General features: G+C 41.1%; 1 protein-coding gene across 1 annotated transcript in view; it reads left to right on the top strand.

The window, feature by feature from the left end:
* Nucleotides 1-20,526, top strand: part of IDH2 (isocitrate dehydrogenase (NADP(+)) 2) — a 40,431-nt gene extending 19,905 nt beyond the window's left edge. The window contains exons 6-11 of the mRNA XM_033920184.1: nucleotides 2,535-2,671; nucleotides 3,205-3,356; nucleotides 3,640-3,752; nucleotides 7,470-7,567; nucleotides 17,042-17,137; nucleotides 20,083-20,526. Coding sequence (XP_033776075.1) covers nucleotides 2,535-2,671; nucleotides 3,205-3,356; nucleotides 3,640-3,752; nucleotides 7,470-7,567; nucleotides 17,042-17,137; nucleotides 20,083-20,170 — 684 coding nt within the window. The 3' untranslated portion in view covers nucleotides 20,171-20,526. The remainder of the gene's footprint in view (nucleotides 1-2,534; nucleotides 2,672-3,204; nucleotides 3,357-3,639; nucleotides 3,753-7,469; nucleotides 7,568-17,041; nucleotides 17,138-20,082) is intronic.
* The last annotated feature ends 2,741 nt before the right edge of the window (nucleotides 20,527-23,267 follow it).

Here is a 23,267-nt window from a genome sequence, read left to right as displayed (position 1 = left end):
GCTATGTGGGTGATTTTCCTAAGGAGGTGTATGCATATTCTCTCTCATGGTTAGCCAAATGCTTTTCTGGTGCAAAAGACACCCTAATTGTTTTTTAAAACAAATCGAGGGTTTTTTAATTAAAAATTGGGAAAATTTAAGATGGACACCACGGCAGCATGGTCGTGCTAAAACAGCCCAAGAAAACTTGCCTAAGGGTGAAAATTCTGGGAAGGGGTATTGGTATTGGTGGACCCTAAAAACAGCCCCAGAAATTCTCAGAACCTGCAAATTCAGCCACCCTTCTCCCCTGATTTTCCCATAGACTTCAATAGGCAGTACTTACTGTCTGTCTGTGCTGGGTTGCCTGCTGTAACTGTCACAGAAGCTGGAAATGGAGAAGACACTGCCTCTTTTGCTCAGCAAACCAGTCCAAATGCTTGGATCTTCGGACTGATAGTCAGACTAAAGCCTGACTAAGACCTCAACGCCTGTGGATCTACATGTGAGAAGGAGAGTCGCTTACACAGCTGGCATACTTTAAGCCCTACCGGACTGAAACCGAGTCCAAACAGCCTACGCTTAAGCACTAAACTAAACCTTAAGTTTATATACTGCATCCTCTCCATAATTATAGAGCTCGGCATGGTTTACAAAAGTTTAATAAAGGAAGGAGTAGCATAGGGGGGAAGAGAACATTACAAGTTTGTGAAGAGCCTAGTTATCAGGTGCTTACGGAATAATTGGAAGAAGCCCAGATTGTAACCGGCAGCCTCAGGACAAGGTGTCTTGGGCCACCGGTACAATTCAGCCTCAGCGTGCTGGCCAGACAGCGTGCACCGTGTGGTCTTATTCTGCCAATATCGGCCCTCAATCCCACCACGTAACACGGGCAAAACCCCCCCTGTCTGGGACTGGGAAACTGTTCACTCTTCCCTCCCCAGGGAAAGTAACAAAACTTCCCACAAAAAAACAAGTTCAAAACACAGTCCAAAAGAAACTTCTTTAACTCTTCAGCTGGTTTAAAGGTATCCAGCACAGGCAAGTAATTAGAAAAACAAACTTTCAAAAATCAGTCACTTGCCTCTCACACAGCATATCTCCATGGGCTGGGCTTCAATAGGCAATTCAGCAATTGTCTCAGCATTGGCTTCCAGCTCCATATCCTATGGCTCTTCCAACAGACCAGGAGACATGTCCTCACCAGCCTCTATTAGCTCCATAGACTCTGGAGTTTGGCTGACATTCAGATCTCTCAGCCCTGAGCGCTGTGACCTGTCCTCTCCTAGTTCCTGCTCCTTCTGACTATCCAGGAACTTGGTTCTCAGATTAAGGAGTCTGCAGCCACGCCCCAAACCCTCAGGAGGAAGTGATTTCCTGTTAACCACTCTAGGCTTCTGTGGGGGATGGGAATCCTGCAGTTCTGTACTCCCGCTCACTTTATAGGACAAAGAAGGAAATTCATGTAATGACTGGAATTGTGCTTTTAAAGGGGGTATTTGCATGGAGCCTGAACTTGACTTGTGCACTGCTCTAGGGATATTCCTAGCAGGCATAGTCTGCATACCACAAGATTCAGTAAGCACCTTGATGATAAATCAGGATGCAAGCTATTTTCAAGGGGAATGGACCCAGAGCTCCATAAGGTCCAATGCAGGCCAGCCTGACAGAAACCCTGATGGTTACCCAAAGCCTGCATTATCGCCCAGGCAGAGTTGCCCCATGATCATCGGGGACCTCTCCAGCATAGAAAAGCCTCAAACTTGGATAAAAACCCCTGAAATTAATAAAAAGGATATCTGAGCATATCAGAATTACACCTCAATTCGCTTGCAGAAAAGAAAAGATGAAGGGAGCTTTACAGAACTGGAAAAGGAGGCAAAGTGAAGATTGTAATTTTCATCCTTCTGCAATCAACTTGCAAGTATGGAACATAAGAATTGCTGCTGCTGGGTCAGACCAGTGGTCCATCGGGCCCAGCAGTCCGCTCACGCGGTGGCCCTTAGGTCAAAGACCACTGCCCTAACTGAGACTAGCCTTACCTGCATACGTTCTGGTTCAGCAGGAACTTGTCTAACTTTGTCTTGAATGCCTGGAGGGTGTTTTCTTCTATAACAGCCTCCAGAAGAGCGTTCCAGTTTTCTATCACTCTCTGGGCGAAGAAGAACTTCCTTATGTTGTCAAAACTCATATGTCCTTTTTCCAGAAAGGTTATCGAGGTGTACGCAATCTTTCCTTTGTAGCAATGCGCTGGGTGTGACAGTTTAATCTTTTTCTTCCACAATGTAGGTTCCCTTTAAAAAAGAAACAAGCATACTATATAAGGGGGGAGGTTATCCACTCCTGTGTTCAGGGGACATGAACTGTTATTCTCTTATCTTAATTATAGACTACTTAATTCTATTATTTCCCCAAAGAGGTTTACGCATTATGTATGTTTGATTTGGTTTTGGTTTTGTTTTTTTTTTGTGGCATTCTGGAGCTCAAGTGTTTGTGTTCCCTTCCCATTAAGAACTTGTTCCATTGGATTGTTGTGACTTTTTTTTTTTTTTCAGTCCATCACAGGCTTTGCTCACAGCTGTTTCCAATATGCCATTAAGAAAGAGTGGCCCCTCTACATGAGTACCAAGAACACTATTCTGAAGGCTTATGATGGCAGATTCAAAGACATCTTCCAGGAGATTTTTGAGAAGTATGAGACATTTATTTCCCCCTTGTTCACTTCCATCCTCTTCAACTGGCATTGATTCAGAAATACTGCAAGATCTCCCTATAGCCAGCAGTCATCCTGTGTTCACTCCAGCTACCACTTGTGGGTAGATTGAAGTTCAATAGCCTCCCCCAGCTAGTGTTTAAAAGTTGTCTTTATTATATCAAGGGTGGCAAGAAGTTGGGCTGTGGTGGTTCTTGTTGGTGTTCTTTTGCATGGAGGGTTATAAATTGGGGGAGCTTCATTGAATAATTAGGGTATATGGTGAATTTACTTAAGTTTTAACCTCTTTTTGAATTGTGAATTTATTTTAATATGAGCTATTATTAGCTGTGAGAGAATTGTTAGCTTAAGTATTTGATTTCATCACAAATGTTTACACAAGCTGGCACTTACCTGGTCTTTTTGCTCTTGCTGAAGGTGACTAGACAACTAACTACATGTTACAGCATAGTGTCTGTGAGGAAATAATTCAGGCGGGGAAGGTAATGCGTTGCCAATTACTTAACCTATAGGAATTACAAACCAGAATTTGACAAGTTGAAGATCTGGTATGAACATCGTTTGATTGATGATATGGTGGCCCAAGTGCTCAAGTCTTCTGGTGGCTTTGTTTGGGCCTGTAAGAACTATGATGGAGATGTCCAGTCAGACATTCTAGCTCAAGGTAACATACCTATTTTCACCTTGGTTAGATCATAGTGGATAAACTCCTCTGTATTGGTAATTGTATCCATTTGATGGTTTGCTGTCCTATTAGTTCTTCAAAGCAAAGCGCAATAAACATTTCATTGAAGATGTTGGTCATGTTCTTTTGACCAGCCATTGAGGGACACACCACATGGATGAATACTATTGATATAGATGCACTAGGAAGTAAATGAAAATATCGGTATAGATAGACAATCAAATTGTCATTATGGGCTTTTCTTTTCCTTTTGTAAACATAGGTTTTGGCTCCCTTGGCATGATGACTTCAGTTTTGATTTGCCCAGATGGAAAAACAATTGAAGCAGAGGCAGCTCATGGCACTGTGACTCGCCATTACAGAGAACATCAGAAGGTAGATGTGATATTCAGAAAACCTATAACTAGACTTGGTGTACCTTCACTGTCTCACCGTAAGATCTTAGGATCAGTGTTAGTCTCTAAATACAAGGTTGTACGAACCTAGTCTGGTGGACAGTTTCTGCAGAAAAGGTTTTTGTACTGGCTTGAACCTTAACCAAGATTAGTTTGGAATGAGTTGATAATAAGGTGGGTATTGGCTCCTTAATTTCCAGGGTAATAAAGGTGTGTATGACTGTTCATTTTAGTATCCAGAAAACTAAGTAACAGTTGCCGAGGACCTCTAATCTGGGAAGTACAACTTGCAGAGGCTGGACTATCTCTGCTTTTAAAACCAAAACAAATTGCTTTCAACTTAGCATAAATTTTAGCTAAAATATTGTTTGTGTGCTCATTTTCCCAATATTATGCTTGGTTTTGTAATACAGTATAACATTTCAGCAGAGTCTTGAAACTTAAGCTAGATTTCAGGAAGGTGTTTTATAACAGCTTACTATGATTGCACCAGAGCACAGAGCATGAGATTTGTTGTGGTCTGATGTGCACAAATAAGGTATCCTTTAGAAGTGCAATTGACATGCAGTAAATGGTGGCAGTTCTTGGAGGGGTGTGTGTTTGGGGATTTTTTTTGTTGTTGATTTTTCTTTGCTTTTCCTAACTGATCAAATTTTGAGTCTGCAAAATGTGAGGGTTCTGTGCTATATATTAGAATATAAAGGTATAAAAGGAGCCCCCTGTGCTCAAATACTAAGGGGAGAATCCATCACATGCTGCTACTTTCTGTTAGCATGAGTTAACCATTCAAAATGCCCATTATATTTCCATGGGTGTGTTTAGCATATGCTAACGTGGCTGCGCTTGCTTAGAGCCCTTTGATAAATTCTCCCGTCTCAGATGACTCTTATGAGGGCTACCACTTGCATGACTTTATGGCAGACTGTGAATGGGGTGGTTTGCCATTGTTTTATCCAGTCATCTACACAACACCAACTATGGCTGGATGCTCATTTACTGACGGAGTGAACGGGTGAGTTGGCCAGAGGCTGGCTGCCCGACAAATCCTAATGTGGAATTCAATTGTGGTCATGGAGAATTAGCTCTCATAGTGACATAGTAAATGACAGCCGATAAAGACCTGAACGGTCCATCCAGTCTGCCCATGAGTTATTCTCATTAGAATACATGATTAAGTTAACTTGTCTCTGATATTTCTGGGCCATAGACAAAAGTCCACCTGGTATTGCCCTAGGTTCCAACTGCTGAAGTTGCCGTCCCAAGCTCACTCCAGCCTATCCAACCATCCCGTTGTTTGCAGGATATCTACCGTAAAGTCTGGCCAGTAACGTCCTCATGTTCCTCCTACTGGCCTTGGTTATTTAATTTATATCATTTGTTTGTTTTCTAATTAGATATCCTTTGTGTTTATCCCATGCTTTTTTTAATTCCATCACCGTTTTCCTCTCCATCACCCCCCTCCATCACATTACTCCTGCAACCTCAAGTTATGCCCTCTAGTTTTACCATTATCCCAGGACAAGCAAGCATCATATTCTCACATGTAAGTGACATCATCCATGGATCCCTGGTACGGACAGGTTTAAAAGTGCATCGCCACTTTAAAAACTTGAGAAAGTTTGAACTGCCCGCACTGCGCATGTGCCTTCCCACCCAACATAAGCTCACAGCTCCTCAGTTCTTAGTTTTCCGCAGAGCTAAGTCGTGTCTTTGAAGGTTCAGTTTTTTGCCATTTGTCTTCTCGCTCACGCGTTATTTCTTTTAAATTTTTCTTCTAAAAAAGAGAGAAGTCTTTTTCTCTTCTTTCTTTTCCTCACTGCTTTTGTCGTCGAGGGTTTAGTTTTTCCTCTTGGCTGTTAAGTTTGACTTGGCTGAGGCAGTCTTTCCGTCCATGTTCAGGCTGTTAATGGGCTTCAAAAAGTGCAGGTGCCAAAGGCCAATTTCTATCACCAACCTGCATAGTTGTAGTGCCTTGGGCCTGAACACTGGGTAGAATCGTGTTCTACCCTGCAGAAATGTTCCATCAAGAGCCGCAAACTTCAAAAGGAGAAGTTGTTTAGGACAAGTATTGACATAGATAAGACATTGATAAACAGCGGTGTCGGGAAACATCGCTCTGTCCGATAAGCCAACTAAGAATCCACCAGCTTCCCAACCAGCGTCACAAGTCAATCTTGCATCAAGTCCCAAGCAGCAGAAATGTCAACATCGAGGTCACCCTCTCTGAGGCAAGCTGCTGCAAAGCCAGAGGTATCAGTGCTTTCCTTTTGTGAAAAGCTTGATGCGCTTTTCCAAGCAGACTTGGGTGATGCTTTCAAATTGCTTATCCCAGTATCGACTCCCTCAGTACCGTCCCAACCTCAGCATAAGCCTGTTAGATCTACCAGTACTGCAACTAATTCTCTGGAATGGCATATACGCTCCACGCCTAGGCATTGCAGGTCCACCATAGAGGCATTGATCCAGTTCATCGAGACATCATTATTCCTCTTTCTCTCGCCACTCGAAGACCAGAAAGCATAGTTCTTCCTCACGTGCTTTCAAAAGAAAACATTGCTCTCCATGTTCTTTGAAAAGAAAAAGAGCTTCACATCATACCTCATCATCATCTGATTTGGCACTGGACTCCACATTGATCTTCTCAACACACTCCTTTGCCAAAGCCCTGTTATGACTCTGACTTAGTCTGATTCAGTTGAGAATTTGTCTGAGTCTACAACAGAGACTTATGATACTCCCTTGGAAAAGTCTCCATCAAGGGCTAAATCTCCTACTGAAAGACTTTCTTTCACTAAATTTATTAGGCAGTTGGGAAAAGAGCTACCAGTCAAGCTAGAAGCTGATTCTGCCTATAGAGCTGAATACTTGGAGGCCTTAGATTATGATGAGCTTCCTAAAGAACTTCTCAGATTACCTTTACATGGTATTCTTAAAGAGACTGTTCACAAGAATTGGAAAACGCCCCTTACCATTACAGTGGTTCCCAGAAAATTAGACAATCTGTATAAGATAATTCCTTCACCAGGTTTTGACAAACCACAGCTTTAGCACCGGTCATTAGTGGTAGAGTCAACTTTGAAAAAAATCTACTCCGTCAAAAGTCTATTCCTCTGTGCTACCTGGGAGTGAAGGACACACTAAGGACAAATTTGGCCGTTGCCCGTACCAAAATTCCATGTTGGTGAATAGAGTACTAAATTACAATTTCTATATCTCTTGCTTTATCAAGCATCTGGTTCGAAAATTGCCACCTTTTGATAGACGCATTCCTTCTCAACATCTGCAAGAATTTTCATCATATATTTCACACTCTTACTTTTTGGACTTTCCCCTCTCCATCTTCCCTTCTATTTTTTATCTCGATGTACTTTTTACTCCCCAATGTTCTTTAGTTTGTCTCCAAATCCCCTTTTTTTAATCGTACTTTACAACATTGCTTTTATTTTAAGTTATATTTTTCTGTAAAACTTATTGTAAATTGTTTAGCTAAAGCTTGATAGATGGTATATCATATAATAAACTTGGAGAATGGTAATGACCTACAAATTGCACCACAAGGCCTGAATTACTACAGGTGTATTCTGCTTCTTTTCACAGTATTCATGATAGGATTTCCCAGTTTTGTTCCATTTTCAGTTTACTTTGCTTCACTCCCAAGGCATAATAAAGAGCCTCACATCTGTATTTTTTTCCCCAGGGACGGCCTACGAGTACAAACCCAATTGCTAGCATCTTTGCTTGGACCCGAGGCCTTGAACATAGAGGCAAGCTGGATGGCAATCAGGATCTGATTAAGTAGGTTTATGTCTCTTGGTCTTTAGACAGTAGCTATGAGCACATGCTAGTCATCTGTTGCCTATGTTGTCTTAAATTTCTGCACTGCCTTGCTTGAATGTTCAACCTAGTGTGTTACAGAATTCAAAGAGCTACTATATTGTACCTTGATGGAAAAAATGTGCTAGGCATCATTAGCAAAATTTGTTAAGGAAATAAGATTTGCATCTCTTGTGCTTGATATACATACCACCTTTCAATTTAGATGGTGGTTTACAAAAAATGTATAAAACATGACAAAAGAAATAAACTATGCATTGCAGAGGGACAACAAGAATGGCAAGGGAAAAGACAAGGATCACACCTGTTGCAATTTTTTGGGACTCGCCACATCTGGTCAGGTAGAACTGATGTTTCAGCCATCATGCTGTGGCTTTACTTCAGAGTATGCTATGAGGTTTGCCATTTAAGAACATAAGAAGTGCCGCTGCTGGGTCAGACCAATGGTCCATCATGCCCAGCAGTCTGCTCACACGGAGGCCCTCTGGTCAAAGACCAGCACCCTAACTGAGACTAGCCCTACCAGTGCACGTTCCTATTCAGCAGGAACTTGTCTAACTTTGTCTTGAATCCCTGGAGGGTGTTTTCCCCTATGACACACTCCGGAAGAGCGTTCCAGTTTTCCACCACTCTCTGGGTGAAGAAGAACTTCCTTACATTTATATGGAATCTATCCCCTTTCAACTTTAGAGAGTGCCCTCTCGTTCTCCCTATCTTGGAGAGTGTGAACAACCTATCCTTATTTACTGTCTATCCCCTTTAGTACCTTGAATGTTTCGATCATGTCCCCTCTCAATTTCCTCTGTTTGAGGGAGAAGAGGCCCGGTTTCTCTAATCTTTCGCAGTACGACAGCTCCTCCAACCCCTTAATCATCTTAGTCGCTCTTCTCTGGACTGTTTTGAATAGTACCGTGTCCTTCTTCTACGGCGACCAGTGCTGGACAAAGTACTCCAGGTGAGGGCGCACCATGGCCCAGTACAGTGTCATGATAACCTTTTCCGATCTGTGTTTGATCCCCTTCTTTATCATTCCTAGCATTCTATTCACCCTTTTCACCGCCGTCGCACATTGCGTGGATAGCTTCATTGACTTGTCAATCAGAACTCCCACGTTCCTTTCCTGGGAGGTCTCCAAGTACTGCCCCGGACATCCTGTATTCGTGCATGAGATTTTTGTTAGCGACACGCATCACTTTACACTTATCCATTTTGAACCTCATCTGCCATGTCGATGACCATTCCTCGAGCTTAATTATGTCACGTTGCAGATCTTCGCAATCCCCCTGCGTCTTCACTACTCTGAATAACTTTGTATCATCCGCAAATTTAATCACTTCACTTGTCGTACCTATGTCCAGATCGTTTATAAAGTTGTTGAAGAGCATGGGTCCAAGCACCGAGCCCTGCAGCACCCCACTGGTGACGCTCTTCCAGTCCGAGTATTGTCCATTTACCCCCACTTTCAGTTTCCTATGCTCCAGCCAGTTTTTAATCCATGTGAGTATTTCACCCTCGATTCCATGGCCCGCAATTTTCCGAAGTATTTGTTCATGCGGCACCTTGTCGAACACCTTCTGAAAGTCCAGATATAAAATGTCAACCGGGTTGCCCTTGTCTATCTGCCTGTTTACTCCACAATAGTGGTCACCAATTTGAATTTTGGCAGGAAAATCAGTTGGTCTCTCCCATAAAATGGAAAATTCTCTGGTGAGTTTAAAGATGTTATCTGGCATCAATGCTTGTTGCATTTTTCCGGATTTCGCTGCATCTGGTCAGGTAGAACCAACCATTTGAGTTTGAAGACCCATTATATACAAAGACAAGCTGCAAATCTCACAGCATACCCTGAAGAAAGCCACAGCATGATGGATGAAACGTCTGTTCTACCTGACTAGATATGGCAAGGTCTAGAAAACTGCAACAGGCATGAGGCCAGCTAAGAGTGCAAGGATCTGGCTGCAGTATTGCTCCCACTAAACCCTGAAAGGCATGGAGGTTGGGGGTTGAAGATGCAATATCTAACTTGCATTTCTTTTGATCCTAGATGTATGTAATTTGATTTAGATGCCAATGTGTTCTCTTCTTTCTTCCCACCCTCCCCACATTGGATTAACTTAAGTGTACTAGTTTGTAAAGCTGTCAACAATGCCATTGCTGTGGGCAGGATATTTGGACCTTGTGCAGATGAAATTTTAAAGAACTTGTACAATGTGATGAACATGTAACACAAATGCAGCTGTGAGGCTTATAGCATTTTTTTTTTTTTTTTTTTTGCTACTTCAGCTAGTCTGCGGTGTTCTTTGCTCATATGTTTAAAGACAATAGACTGTTTTCAGTCCAATTCTTTATATGTGAGTTTGCAAACCATTTGACCCCTGAGGAAGGCGTGTTCGCTGAAACACGGACCGTGTTGGGTCCGGTTATATTTTTATTATTGTACTTTTTTAATTGAATTTTATATGTCAGTGTTTAATAAATTATCTCCAGAACATCTGTATCCACAGTTTTTGTTTTATAGCCTTTTAATCCAATTTTTCTGAATGAATTTAACAATTGGGATGTGTGCGCCTTTTCAGTGGATAGTACATAAGAACAGCCTTATTGGATCAGACCAATGGTCCATCAAGCCCAGTAGCCTGTTCTCACGGTGACCAATCCAGGTCACTAGTACGTGACCAAAACCCAAAGAGTAGCAACGTTCCATGCTACCGATTCAGGGCAAGCAATGGCTTGCTCCATGTCTTTTTTTTTTTTTTTTTAAATTGAAAATTAATGCAATTAAAAAACATCTGATTTATAAATCATATACAAAACAATATGTTAATTCATTATATATCTGAATACATAATAAATATCGAAAATGTCCAGATTACCTATAATATCAAATGTATCTCACCCTTCCAAACCCAGTATCCTCCCCTCCCCCCAACCCCGGTGGTAGGATGTATGCACGAGATTCATAAAATGTGGGAGAGAAGTTATGTAAAATTTCTATAAAATTTATCATTTTGGGAGTTAATCCAGTTTTCATATGCACTCCATTTAGTATTATAATTATGTATCCGATTTCTACGAAGAACAGTTAGTTTAGACATCTGTTGTATACATTGAACTTTAGCCAATAATACTCGTATCCTTGGTAAGTCTTCCTTTGCCAGATTCAGATTGCATATGGATTACTAGCAGCTATTCTTTTAAATGGGCACAACAATCATTACACTATTTGGGAATTAATTTAACAAAATTTAACAAAGCATGTAGAATTGCTATATGATGTTAATTATCTCCCTCTTCTGAAAGCGATCTGGCAGGATATAGAGAGATGGAAACATTTAAATATCTCCTGGCTGGGTAGAGTACAAACAATAAAGATGGTGGTACTTCCGAGGTTGCTATATCTTTTTTCAGCCTTACTGATTTCCCTACCTAAAAATTTTTTCATACAATTAGAGTGGAAGATATTCGCCTTTATTTGGCAACATAAGACTCAAAGAGTCTCTCAAATAATGATGCATCAACCTAGAAAACTGGGAGGGATGGCAGTAACACAATTTCAATACTATTATCAAGCAGCCCAGCTACAATATTTAGCTAACTGGAAATGGGATAGGGGAAAATCTTGGGTATGTATGGAACAGGAGATATTAGGTCCATCCCAATTATGGACGATACCTTGGCTCGAACTTACACAACGCTCTGTAATAGCCATGAAGTCTAACCCTATAATACAACACACTCTTGATTTGTGGATCCAAGTACACAGGCAATGCTATGGGGATAAAAACTATTTTATGGGGGCAGCTATTATATATTTGCCTAATTTTACTCCAGGAGAAGTTGATGTGGCCTTTCATCTTTGGGGAAAGAAAAGTCTTAAAACATTAGGCCAACTGTTGGAAGATGGGAAAATTATCCCCTTTGAAGTGTTGAAAGAAGAATATGGCCTCACATCAAGTGATCTATTTATTATTGACAAATTGAAACTTTTATTAGAAAAGTGGTTCTTAAAGACTTAGTTATTGTCCAGCAATCGGATTTAGGGAAGGCTATGATAAGAGAGTGGCAGAGGAAGCATTACTAGATTATATAATGCACAATTGGAGCATCTTCACCCCCTTTGAAATATAGACGTCACTGGGAAAAGATTATAGGTAAAACCTATATAGATAAGGAATGGCTTAAAATCTTGCATTCTCTTTTATATGGTACTATAGCTAGCAATATGATAGAGAATGGATACAAGATGTTTTGTTGTTGGTACTATACACCAGTACGATTGCGAGCCATGTAAGGGAATGGATCGGATAAATGCTGGAGAGGATGTATAGAAGTAGGCACTTTCAAACATATTTGGTGGTATTGCACTAGAGCACAAACTTATTGGGATAAAGTAGTAACCTTTATTGAGGCAGAATTAGGTATTACGATCCTTAAGTCTATGGAATGCTGTCTTTTTGAATAAGGGGCCAGTTACTCTGCCTTTGAAGCATCATTTGTATACAGACATTTCAAATTGTTTTTTTTCTAAACTAAACTAAACCTTAGGTTTGTATACCGCGCCATCTCCACAAGCGAAGAGCTCGGCACGGTTTACAGGGTTAGGTTGAAAAGGAGCTACAATGAAGGGTTATAGGAAAGGAGCTAGGAAGATAAAGAGGGACAGGGTACCAAAGAGAGGGAGGTGTTAGATTTTTGAAAAGAGCCAAGTTTTCAGGTGTTTGCGGAAGGATTGAAGGGAGCTTGAAATTCTGAGCGGGGATGTGAGGTTGTTCCAGAGTTCTGTGGTTCTAAAGGGGGAGGGATGTTCCTAGTTTTCCTATGCGGGATATACCTTTTGCAGAGGGGAATGATAGTTTCAGTTTTTGGGAGGATCTAGTGGAATTAGGGTTAAAGGAGTTTGAGTACCTGATTGTAAAAACCGCTTAGATAACCTTGATAGGCGGTATATAAAATCCTAATCCTAATTAAAAAATCCTAATTAAAACTAGGAGCCAGTGAAGTTTGGACAGGAGTGGGGAGACTTGGTCGAACTTGCCTTTAGCGAAAATAAGCTTGGCCACGGCGTTCTGGTTTAGCTGAAGTCTATGGAGTGTTTTTTTTAGTTAGGCTTAAATAGATGGAGTTGCAATAATCCAGTCTAGAGAGGATGGTGGATTGAACAAGGACGACGAAGTGAGAATGATGAAAGTACGATCTCACTTTCCTCAGCATATGAAGACTAAAGAAACATTTTTTTTACCAAGAAGTTGAGGTGGTCATTGAAGGAGAGAGAGGAGTCTATGATGATGCCAAGGACTTTGCTTGAAAACTCAAGCTGAAGAGTGGAGCAGGAAGATAATGGGATGGAGGTGGTTAAATGACCTAATATTGGGCCGAGCCAAAGTAGTTTTGTTTTGGACTCGTTCAATTTCATTTGTACAGAATGTGCCCAGGATTAAAGGTTCATTATACATGCGGATATGTTCTCAGCGAGGTTAGTGAAGTTCGAGTCAGTCTCAAGGAGGATGAGGATATCGTCAGCATAGGAGTAGAGAGTTTCCAGGGGGGATAGATGAAAGAGTTTCAAAGAAGACATGTAAATATTGAAAAGGATAGGAGAGAGGGATGAGCCTTGCGGGACTCCACATATCGGCTTCCAGGGAAGGGATGAGGTACCGTTTATGTTCAAGGTGTAGGAGCGTAAGCGTAGGAATTTCGAGAACCAGTCTAGGACTGTGGAACTTATGCCTATTTCAGAGAGTTGGAAGATTAGGATTAGAGAATGACACGGTGACGGTTTACCCGCGGCCACCGCATTTAAGCCGCGGGTCACCGCCGAAAACGGGGAAGAAAAATAGAAGTCGCTGCGGTGACGGGGACAAGGCCATTCACCGACCGCAGAAACGGTGAACAGGTTTGTCCCCGCGGGCCAATGTACCCCCTTCTAGAAACCGCTATTTACCTGTGTTTCACCGTGCTCCTCATTTGTCAGATCAACCCCTCCCGACAATCGCAGCAGAAGGGTACCCAACCCCTCCTGCCGGTCCTCCCAATGGCCTCCCCTAAGATCGCCGGCAGGAGGGTACCCAACCCCTCCTGCTGGCCCCCCCCCCCAACGAACCCTCCCACCCCGGAACCCCCTTAGTCTTACTTTCCAAGTTGGACCGGACAGCTCCTCGCTCGTCTGGCCAGCAGGCCTGCCTCCGTCCAAATGAGGCGGGCCCGCCCCTCCCCTCCCCTGCCTAACCCACAGGATCCTAGGGCCTGATTGGCCCAAGCACCTAAGGCCCCTCCTATAGCGGGAGTGGCTTTAGGTGCCTAGACCAATCAGGCCCTAGGATCCTGTGGGTTGGGCAGGGTAGGGGCGGGCCCGCCTCATTTGGACGGAGGCAGGCCTGCTGGCCAGACGAGCGAGGAGCTGTCCGGTCCAACTTGGAAAGTAAGACTAAGGGGGTTCCGGGGTGGGAGGGTTCGTTGGGGGGGGGTCCAGCAGGAGGGGTTGGGTACCCTCCTGCCGGCGATCTTAGGGGAGGCCATTGGGAGGACCGGCAGGAGGGGTTGGGTACCCTTCTGCTGCGATTGTCGGGAGGGCCGTTGGGGGGGTCTACAGGAGGGGTTGGGTGCCCTCCTGCCGTGATCGCTGGGGGGAGGGGAAACTTGCAGCACTGCTTATACAGCGACTCTGGCTGTGAGGAACTACAGTAAGGCCAGTGTTGAACAGACTTCATAGTATGAACCAACAGGTTTCTTTTTGTCCTGATGAATTCAGCTCTGTATATATTTTCTGAGACAGTCTATATAAATAGGAATCTATCTGGCTGTGAGGAACTACAGTAAGGCCAGTGTTGAACAGACTTCTATGGTCTTTGTTCCATGTGTGGTAAGACAGATTAGGATGTGTTAGATAGGGCTTCAACAGCAATTTCAGTAGTTGGAACATTAGAACAAAGTCAGGCAGATTTCTACAGTGTGTGTCTCATGTATGGCAAGACAGATTAGAATATGCTTCAATGGCAACTCCAGTAGTTGAGACTTAAAGAGAACACCAAGCAGACTTCTACGCTCTGTGTCCCTTCATGGGTTCTAATTTTGGCCATTGGGGTTCCTTGGAATAATTGTACCTAAGGGGTGGTGGAAGATTAGTGATTGAAAAATTGTATGAAAAATAACTATTTTAAATTTAGTGATCAAAATGTGTCAGTTTTGAGAATTTATATTAATTAATTTTTTCTCTGCGTGTTTTGTTTTTGTATAGTTATTAACTAATATTTAACTAAGTTTTAAAGTTTTACAGAATGTTTCCTTTAAACGTAAATAAAGAAAATTATATAAAATCGTACCCGTTTGAGGCTTTTATGTATGCGACGGTGACGGTGACGGGGCGGTGAATGGGGTTGCAGTGGCGGTGACGGGGCGGTGAATGGGATGGCAGTGGCGGTGACGGGGCGGTGAATGGAATGGCGGTGACGGGGCGGTGCAGAGGATGGTGAGACGGGGACGGGGCGGTGACGGGGACCAATTTTTTCACCGTGTCATTCTCTAATTAGGATATCATGATGGATGACGTCGAAAGCTGCGGAGAGGTCGAATTATAGAAGTACAGCGAATTTGTTGTGAGAATGAAGTTGTTGTACCTTAGAGATTAGTGAGGCTAATAGGGATTCGGTGCTGAAGTTGGGTCTGAAGCCGAATTGGTGGGGTAGGAGAATAGAGAATCTTTCTAGGTAGGAGTAGAGTTGAGTGGATATGATGGATTCTAACATCTTGGTTAGGAGAGGGATATTTGCTATTGGACGGTAATTGGAGGGAATAGAGGGGTCAAGGTTGGTCTTTTTCAGTAGAGGGTTTAGTGCAATATGTCCCATTTCGGAGGAGAAAAGGCCCGATGTTAGAGCAGCGTTTATAAGTTTGGTGAGGGAAGCGATGGTCTGTGTAGAGATATTCTCGAATAGGTAGGAGGGGAAAGGATCCAAGGTACATTTGCAAGTTTTTAGTTTGAGGCAGAGTTTGGAGACTTGCAATTCAGAAACAAGCTCAAAAACGGTCCAGGATCTGTCAGCTGGAATGGGATTGGAGACAGGTAGGGAAGGGTTGAGGTCAGTAGAGTTTAGGGAGTTGTAGGAGACTGTAGGCGGGAAGGAGCATCTTAGGGTGGTAACCTTTTCATTGAAGAATTTTGCAAGGGCATCTGCTGATAGAGACGAGGGGAGCAAGGATGGGTCCTTTTTTGTAGTTAAGGAGCGCCAAATGTTAAACAACACACTGATGTGGTTGTTGGATCTGGAGATTTTATCTCCAAAGAAATTCTTCCTGGCTTTTTTTAGTAATGAATTTTCCTTGTACTACAGGCTACTGAGAAGATGGAAAAATTTGAGTGTTTTACTCTGCCTTCCTTTTAAACTCTCCTGGAGTTTTTTTCACCATTATTGAAACCTCACTGTTGGGAGTCCCTAAATATCCAATTTCAATAGTATCCTTCAAGGATAACTCGCACTGAACCATCCGCTCCTGGGCGACTTGTCTGCTTTCCCCCACATCTCATTTTAAAAGCTGTTCTATCTACTTTTTAAACGTTAGTGCCAGCAGCTTGGTTCATCCCAGTTAAGGTGGAGTCCATCCTTACAACACTCTCTCTACTTTGATTATGACCTCTCCCAGAGTTTTGTTTTATCACTTCCTCTTTAAAAAAAACGTTTTTGCTTTGAAATGTTACTTACGTTTTTTAATTTTAAAATTATTTGTAATATTAGCAAAAGTATGTTAGGAAGTTGGGGAGAGGAGGGGGTTGGGCTTCATTTATTATTTTTTTTTATGCACACCCATATTTTTAGTTTTAACCAATTGATGAGTGGTTATAGCGGGCCCCAGTTTTCTAACATCTGGCTCCTTCTGTGCCTATTAGACCTCTGCTGTCTTAATTACATGTTCTTGATTGACGTTGCAAAGTACTTGGCAGCTTGCCAGAACTTACTCTGGACTCCTCTGGTAGGAATGGTGTGTGGTTTGTTTAGGGGTTTTTTTTGGGGGGAGCAGGGAGGGAAAGGAGCAGAGACTTGTACTGTATATTTTTAAAGACTGAGTGGTAAGTTTAGGGTATGGAAATTTTCATAAAGGCACTTGTAGCTCACCTTGAATGTATTGGTGTCTAATCGCTTAAATTAGAAAACAGTTAAGAACTGATTAGTGTATTCTGTGCAGATGAGATTTGTAGAATTCAGGATAAATGGCGTCAGTTGCTTTATTTGTCCAATTGGATATCATAAAGCTAACCAACATTTTTTGAGGATAAACATTTTTAGCTATACTGTTCAACAAGATGTTAGTCAGTCTGTAAAGAAGAAATTTGTATTAACCCTGAGAGCAGTAATGTTTAAGTTAAACACTTCACTCTAGGTCCCTATGGTGATCAGTGTTATACTTGTTGATAATCTACTGCTCTGTTGCTGTTTTTTTCAGGTTTGCTTTGACCCTAGAGAAGGTTTGCGTGGAGACCGTGGAAAGTGGGGTAATGACTAAAGATCTTGCAGGCTGCATTCATGGTGGACTTAGCAAGTAAGTGCCATTCTTCGGGCGTTTAAAAACATTTGCCTTTCTCCTCCACAACCCAGAGATAAGCTAATACCAGGCTGGTTTAGAGAGCATGATATGTATTGTAATCTGAATGACCACCTTGATAACCACAGTTCTATAAACTTGCATATATAATTTGATGTGTACCATACAAAGTCATATGTGACAATGGTAAAAACAAGGGGTAAGAATGACCAACCAGATGGTACAGGTGCAGTATAAACAGAACGCTTTGATTTGAATGGACATAAACCAATAGCCTTCATCAGGGGGTCTATAGGTGCTTAACTGCCCTTAGCCAGTACAAATTGAGCATACAATCATAGCAAGGGAACATGGGCCTGGGCAGGTTGAAGGTATGCCTGGCACTTATGCACACAGCTTATAAAATACCACCAGTTATGCACCTTAACTGGCAGTAATTAAATGCAAATATTTACACTAGGCATTGAGCTAGCTTAAGTTAGGTACAAACTGCAGACTTGGGCACACATAATTGCCAATATACTATGTATTGGGGAATAATCTTTGACAAAAAAGGGGATATAGTGAAAATAAGAACGTGAATTAATAATCCCTTATCTGAAGTTATGGAAGTCTCAACATACACTTAAGAACTTACTCTGAGCCCGTCTAGGAATAATGTCCCCATTGAAGGACTCACTACCCAATCGATGCATATATGAAAAGAGTTTTGGGTGGGTTTTTTTTTTTTCTTTATGTGCATTAAGTGTATGTTAAAAAAAATATTCAAAACCAAAGCACTTTAAAATCTTAAAGGGTCTCAGAGGGTCAATCAGTGAACTGGTTAAAAAATTTCTCCCACTACGCAAGAAGGTTTCAACCCAACAAGTGCACAAATTGGGAGAAATTTTGAAACCAGTTCACTGAGGGACCCTCCAAGACCCTTTAAGATAAGTGCAAAAAAACAAAATCTTTTTCATATGTTACAACCCAATGGCATTCTGTAGGAGTACTTCCAAGTTTATTTAAGATTTGATTAATCGCTTACTCAAATTTCAAAGCGATGTACATAGTTAAAATCCATACAACTTTCAGGGGGACAAGGTGTATAACATATAATTAACAGACAATTTATGCAGCTTGGGGGAGAAGGGAAAGAAATATAATATTTTAAAGAAAATGAGACAAAAAAGGGAGGGTGACAGTGAAAAGGAGGAAGTGCATATGTCAGATCCTAAGAAACAAGTGCAGTCTGAAGTGCTAACAGTTTAAGGCATCTTTAAAAAGAATGCTTTTCAACTTACTTTTAAATCGGTCTAGCATGCATTCCTTCCTTAAATAAATAGGGAGGGAGTTCCATAATTGTGCAGCAATAATAGAGAAGATGTATTGTCGGTGTGTTGATAACCTTGAGAGAAGGAACTGTGAGTAAATGCTGATCATTAGACCCTAAGAATTCTTGTAGAGGCATAAGGGATTAAGAGTCTGTCAATGAATGCTGGTGTTTTGTTAAGAAGGCATTTAAGGGTTAATAGATATATTTTGTAAGATATTCGGTGTAAAACTGGAAGCCAGTGTGCTTCCTTGAGAAGTGGTGAGACATGATCGTATTTTTTTGCTTTCATGATAAGTTTTATTGAGGCGTTTTGGATAACTTGAAGACGTCTTGTTTCTTTTTGGGCAATTCCTATGAATATGACATTGCAGTAATCAATTTTTGAGATTACCAAGGAGTGGATTAATATGTTCAAAGATGTAGGTTCTAGGAATTTTGAAACAGAGCGTATTTGATGTAGTCTAAAGAAAGTAGATTTTACAACATTGCTAATATGTTCATGGAATGATAACATTTGATTGAAAATTACCCCTAAGATCTTAATTGAAGTAACATTTTTAAGTGTGTTACCCCTAAGGGTGATGGAGTAACTAAATTTGGGAATTTCTTTCCATGGGAAGAGCATTATCTTTGACTTTATTACATTTAGGACAAATCTGTTAGCCTCCAACCATTGGTATATTTGCTCTAGATTCTTGTTGATTGCCAAGACATCACGAGCATTCTCAGTCTGAGTGCAAAAGCTGGATGTTGTCAGCATAGGCGAAAGTGTTAAACCCAATGGATTGGCAATCATCAGAGGAGCTAGAAAAATATTAAACAGAAGTGGTGAGAGGATGGATCCTTGTGGAATACCATGGAGTACAGTGAAACTCTATGAGGTAGAATTGTTGAAGTATGGTCTGCGAAGTAGGAATGAAACCACTGCAGTACCTGATCTGTGATGCCAATAGCGTCCAATCTTTCAAGGAGAAGATTGTGGTCTATGGTATCAAAAGTACAGGAGAGATCAAGAGAAATTAGAAGAACAGATTTATGATTGTTCAAACTATAGTGAATGGAAGTTAACATGCCTATTAGGGAATGTTCCATAGAGTGATGTTGCCTGAAGCCTGTTTGATTCGGATGTAAGATGGTTTTTTTTTTTTCAGTGAGTTCTGAAATTTGTTTAAAGACAACCTTCTCAGAAGGGGAGATTGGCAATAGGCCTGTAGTTTGATATTACAGTCATAAGGTTGTGTGCTCTTAATATTATATGACTGTACATTTACCATAAGAGTGCTACTCCTGATACAGGCTTTTAACATGCTGAAATATGGCCCTGTTTTGAGTCACAGCTTTGTGGTGGACATTGAGAGCTCTACTCACCTGTTTAATTATTGTTTGGACCTTTTCCCTATCCCTTTTTTTTCATTTTTGGAAGACCATTTATCTGGCCTTACTCTTCTTGAGAAGCTTAGTAAAAGAATCCCAAAATTCTTAAAACAGAAAAAACACGAATTGACTTCAAGCTTGAAAATAAAGCTTTTTTTTTTTTTTTTTTTCCAAATTAAGCTTGCTGGAATAAATTACACTTTTAGATGTTTGTAAAGTGATGCTACTAACTTTTTTGTTTGTTTTTATTCAGCGTAAGATTGAATGAGCACTTTGTGAATACAACAGACTTCTTGGATGCTATCAAGAATAATCTGGACAAAGCATTGGGCAAGAAGTAAAAAATGGAAGAAAATGCACCTCCACAGCTGGGAGCTTTAAACAGTTGTTTTTGGGTTGTTTTTTTTTTTTTTTTTTACCTCATGTTTAACAGGATAGAAAGGCTGATAACACCTAGATGTTTGTCCTGGAAGAAGACTTACTCTTTTTAAACCTGTTTAATACTGGCTTTAGTTTTTGTGTGAGAGCCAGAAGACATGAATTGAATTCAGGAGGACTATTAACTATGTAGGATGTACAGTGTTTGGTGTTCTAGTTTTTAGAAGTGAAGACAAGCCTCACCTGCTGTAATTTAACAATTTTTCTGACCTCTTTTTATGGTATCATGTGCCATTATTAAACAACTTTACAAAACCTGCTCTTGTTTTAAGTCTAGGGGTGGGGTAATTTCTATAAGGACCCTGGTTAGTTGAAACTTTTTTTTGTATTTATAAAAAAATTTAAACTTGCTTGGTTAAAATAAAACCTACTCTAATTTGTGAGACCACTGCTCCAGTAACATAGTATCCTGTTGTCAGCTTAGTATGCCATCCATGCTGTTTACCCTACAAGACAAAAAGTAGCTGGGTTTTACTGAATGGTGCTAGAAGTTTTTAGCATGGGCCAACAAGGTAAATTCTCTGACACTCAGGGATTCGGAGCAGTGGAGCATTTACCTCGTCAGCCTGTGCTAAAAACCTTTAGTAAAAGGAGCCCTAAGTGTACCTTTTTTTTTTTAAATGATTATGGAACTTTCTGCCAGGTGTAGTTGTAAGTTTAAACTGTTTTTATTGGTTTTCGATAAAAAGAAGATACAAAAGCAGAACAATCTTCTTACACAACTGATATATCACCTGACAAAAATCTCCCTCTTCCCCAAAATAAGAACAGCAGTTTTAGAAATATTTGTATGGCTAACAAGAACATCAGGAGCACAATGACACCACAATATTCATAATCCCCTCCTCCAAATGCGACGACTGATGTCTCATGTCCATCTGCCACTTTCTAAGCCACTGCTATCACAAGGAATTAAAAATGTCACTACGAGCTCGGGGTGATGGACTGAGTACATGGATCCCAAATATGAAGAAAATGTTTTTTTACGTTTCGGGTTCAATCTGGCTGCGCTAGTAGCATCAAAGCGTGCAAGCTATTTCTCCAATGCCAATAGGAAGAGAGCTCTTTCTTGACCCAGAGAGGATCACCTTCATCATCAAAAGTCCCACTTTATGGATAAATTGACGTTGATCATGGAAAGAAGTTGGAAGGCCTCATATTTGTCCAACAAAAACCTGCGGACAGCGGAATAGTGCTATGAAGGAGGACCTCTATAGGACAAAATGGCTCACCCAAACGTCTTAATTTTCAGTCAAGACCAAAAAGCATGGAAAGAGGAATGGGTCTATTGGGCAAATTTCTGGCAAGTAGGGGTGTTGATTAAGCCTGAAAAATAGATCTGTTGCTGTGTAAAATAAGCTTGGTGAAGGACTCTACATTGGTTATGGGATAGAAAACAGGGTAGAGTTAATGGTCATTTTCTCAATGGAGGCGATTAAACAGTGGAGTCCCGCAGGGGTCTATACTGGGACTGGGGCTATTTATCTTATTTATAAATGATCTGGAAATTAGAACGACAAGTGACGTAATTAAATTTGCAGATGACACTAAACTGTTCAAAGTTGTTAAAATGCATGTGGATTGTGGAAAAATTGCAGGCAGACCGTAGAAAATTAGAAGACTGGGTGTCCAAATGGCAGATGAAATTTAATGTGGACAAGTGAAAAGTGATGCACATTGGGAAGAATAACCCAAATCACAGTTGCCGTGTCAAACATGCGATGTTATATAAGCATATCCGGGAGCCCCAGACCCCTCCTGACTTCACACATCCTGCATAAATTTAAACACCAACTCAGGATTACCCTGCCAACAAAATTTAGACAATAAAGAGTACAATTTGCAGATACTGTATCTGGTTTCAATAACCAACTAGGTAAGAGCTGTAACAGATAAAGCCACGTGGGAAAAAGTACCATGCCAAAAAGCTGGACCCTATTTATTTAATGTTATTCTCACTTCATAGAACTTTAATGCTGCAGACATTTTCTGCTATGATGTGTGAGCAAAGCATTTTGTGAAATGTAGTCTCATACATACTGCAGTCACTCCTGCTTACCTTTTCTCTCATCTAAGCTCGAATCCTTTGTTCCACTGTGGCTATTTCCTGATCACCTCTACAACCTTTGATGGGTCTGCAAAGGTCTGTCCTTATTGGTCTCTTCCCTAGTCTTCTTGGTACTTCCTGGGAATCCTTTGTCTCGGAATCGGTCACACTTCTCTTTCTATCTCAAGCACACGTGGCTGTAGTCCCCGAACAAAGACCAGGTGGTGTTTTTTTTTTACCTGAAGCTATCTGACAATATGCATTAATAATTCAACATTTCATCCCTGGAAGTTGGAATGCCTTACTGTCTAACTATTTACTCACCTCTGCCAAAAAGCTTTCTTCAAATCTTTACCTCCAGCTGCAATATTCAAAAATCTACCAAATGTGAGTACATCTACTATATTTATTGAATAAAATATATTTCAGAAAATTATATGGACTTCCTGTGTGTGCATTGGTGTACTAAGGTTTAACTTTCTATAGAATATACTGCATCTCTGGTGAGAGAGTCCTGGACTGAGGCAGCACGTTATATGAACAAAATACAATCCTCGTGCAATTTAACAATTTTGTGGGAAATTCTAGAAACAGTGCTTAATAACAAATGTGTTCAAGTGCCTACCGGCGCCTAAATAGTATGCGCCAGAATCGCACTTAAGTAGGCACTTTAGGCTGCTAAATGCCACTATGGTCATGGTTAATGCTGGAAGTGGTGTTAAGTAGTTTAAAGCGCCCATGTAGGCACGATTCATGAAAAAGATAGGCACTGGAAATGTAGACTTGGAAAACTCTGGCCTACATTTCTGGCACCTATTCTCTATAGAGTGCTATCACGATTGACATGTGAGCGGTGGCCACCGATATCTGCACCCTATAGAGAATCTGGGCCTTTGTGTCAACAGCAAATTTAAATATTTCACTAGTTACTTCTATCTCTAGATGACTGAACA

Source organism: Geotrypetes seraphini, chromosome 14 (genome assembly GCF_902459505.1).
Source record: "Geotrypetes seraphini chromosome 14, aGeoSer1.1, whole genome shotgun sequence".
Taxonomy (NCBI): Eukaryota; Metazoa; Chordata; class Amphibia; order Gymnophiona; family Dermophiidae; genus Geotrypetes; species Geotrypetes seraphini.
This window is presented reverse-complemented; position numbering and strand designations above follow the sequence as displayed.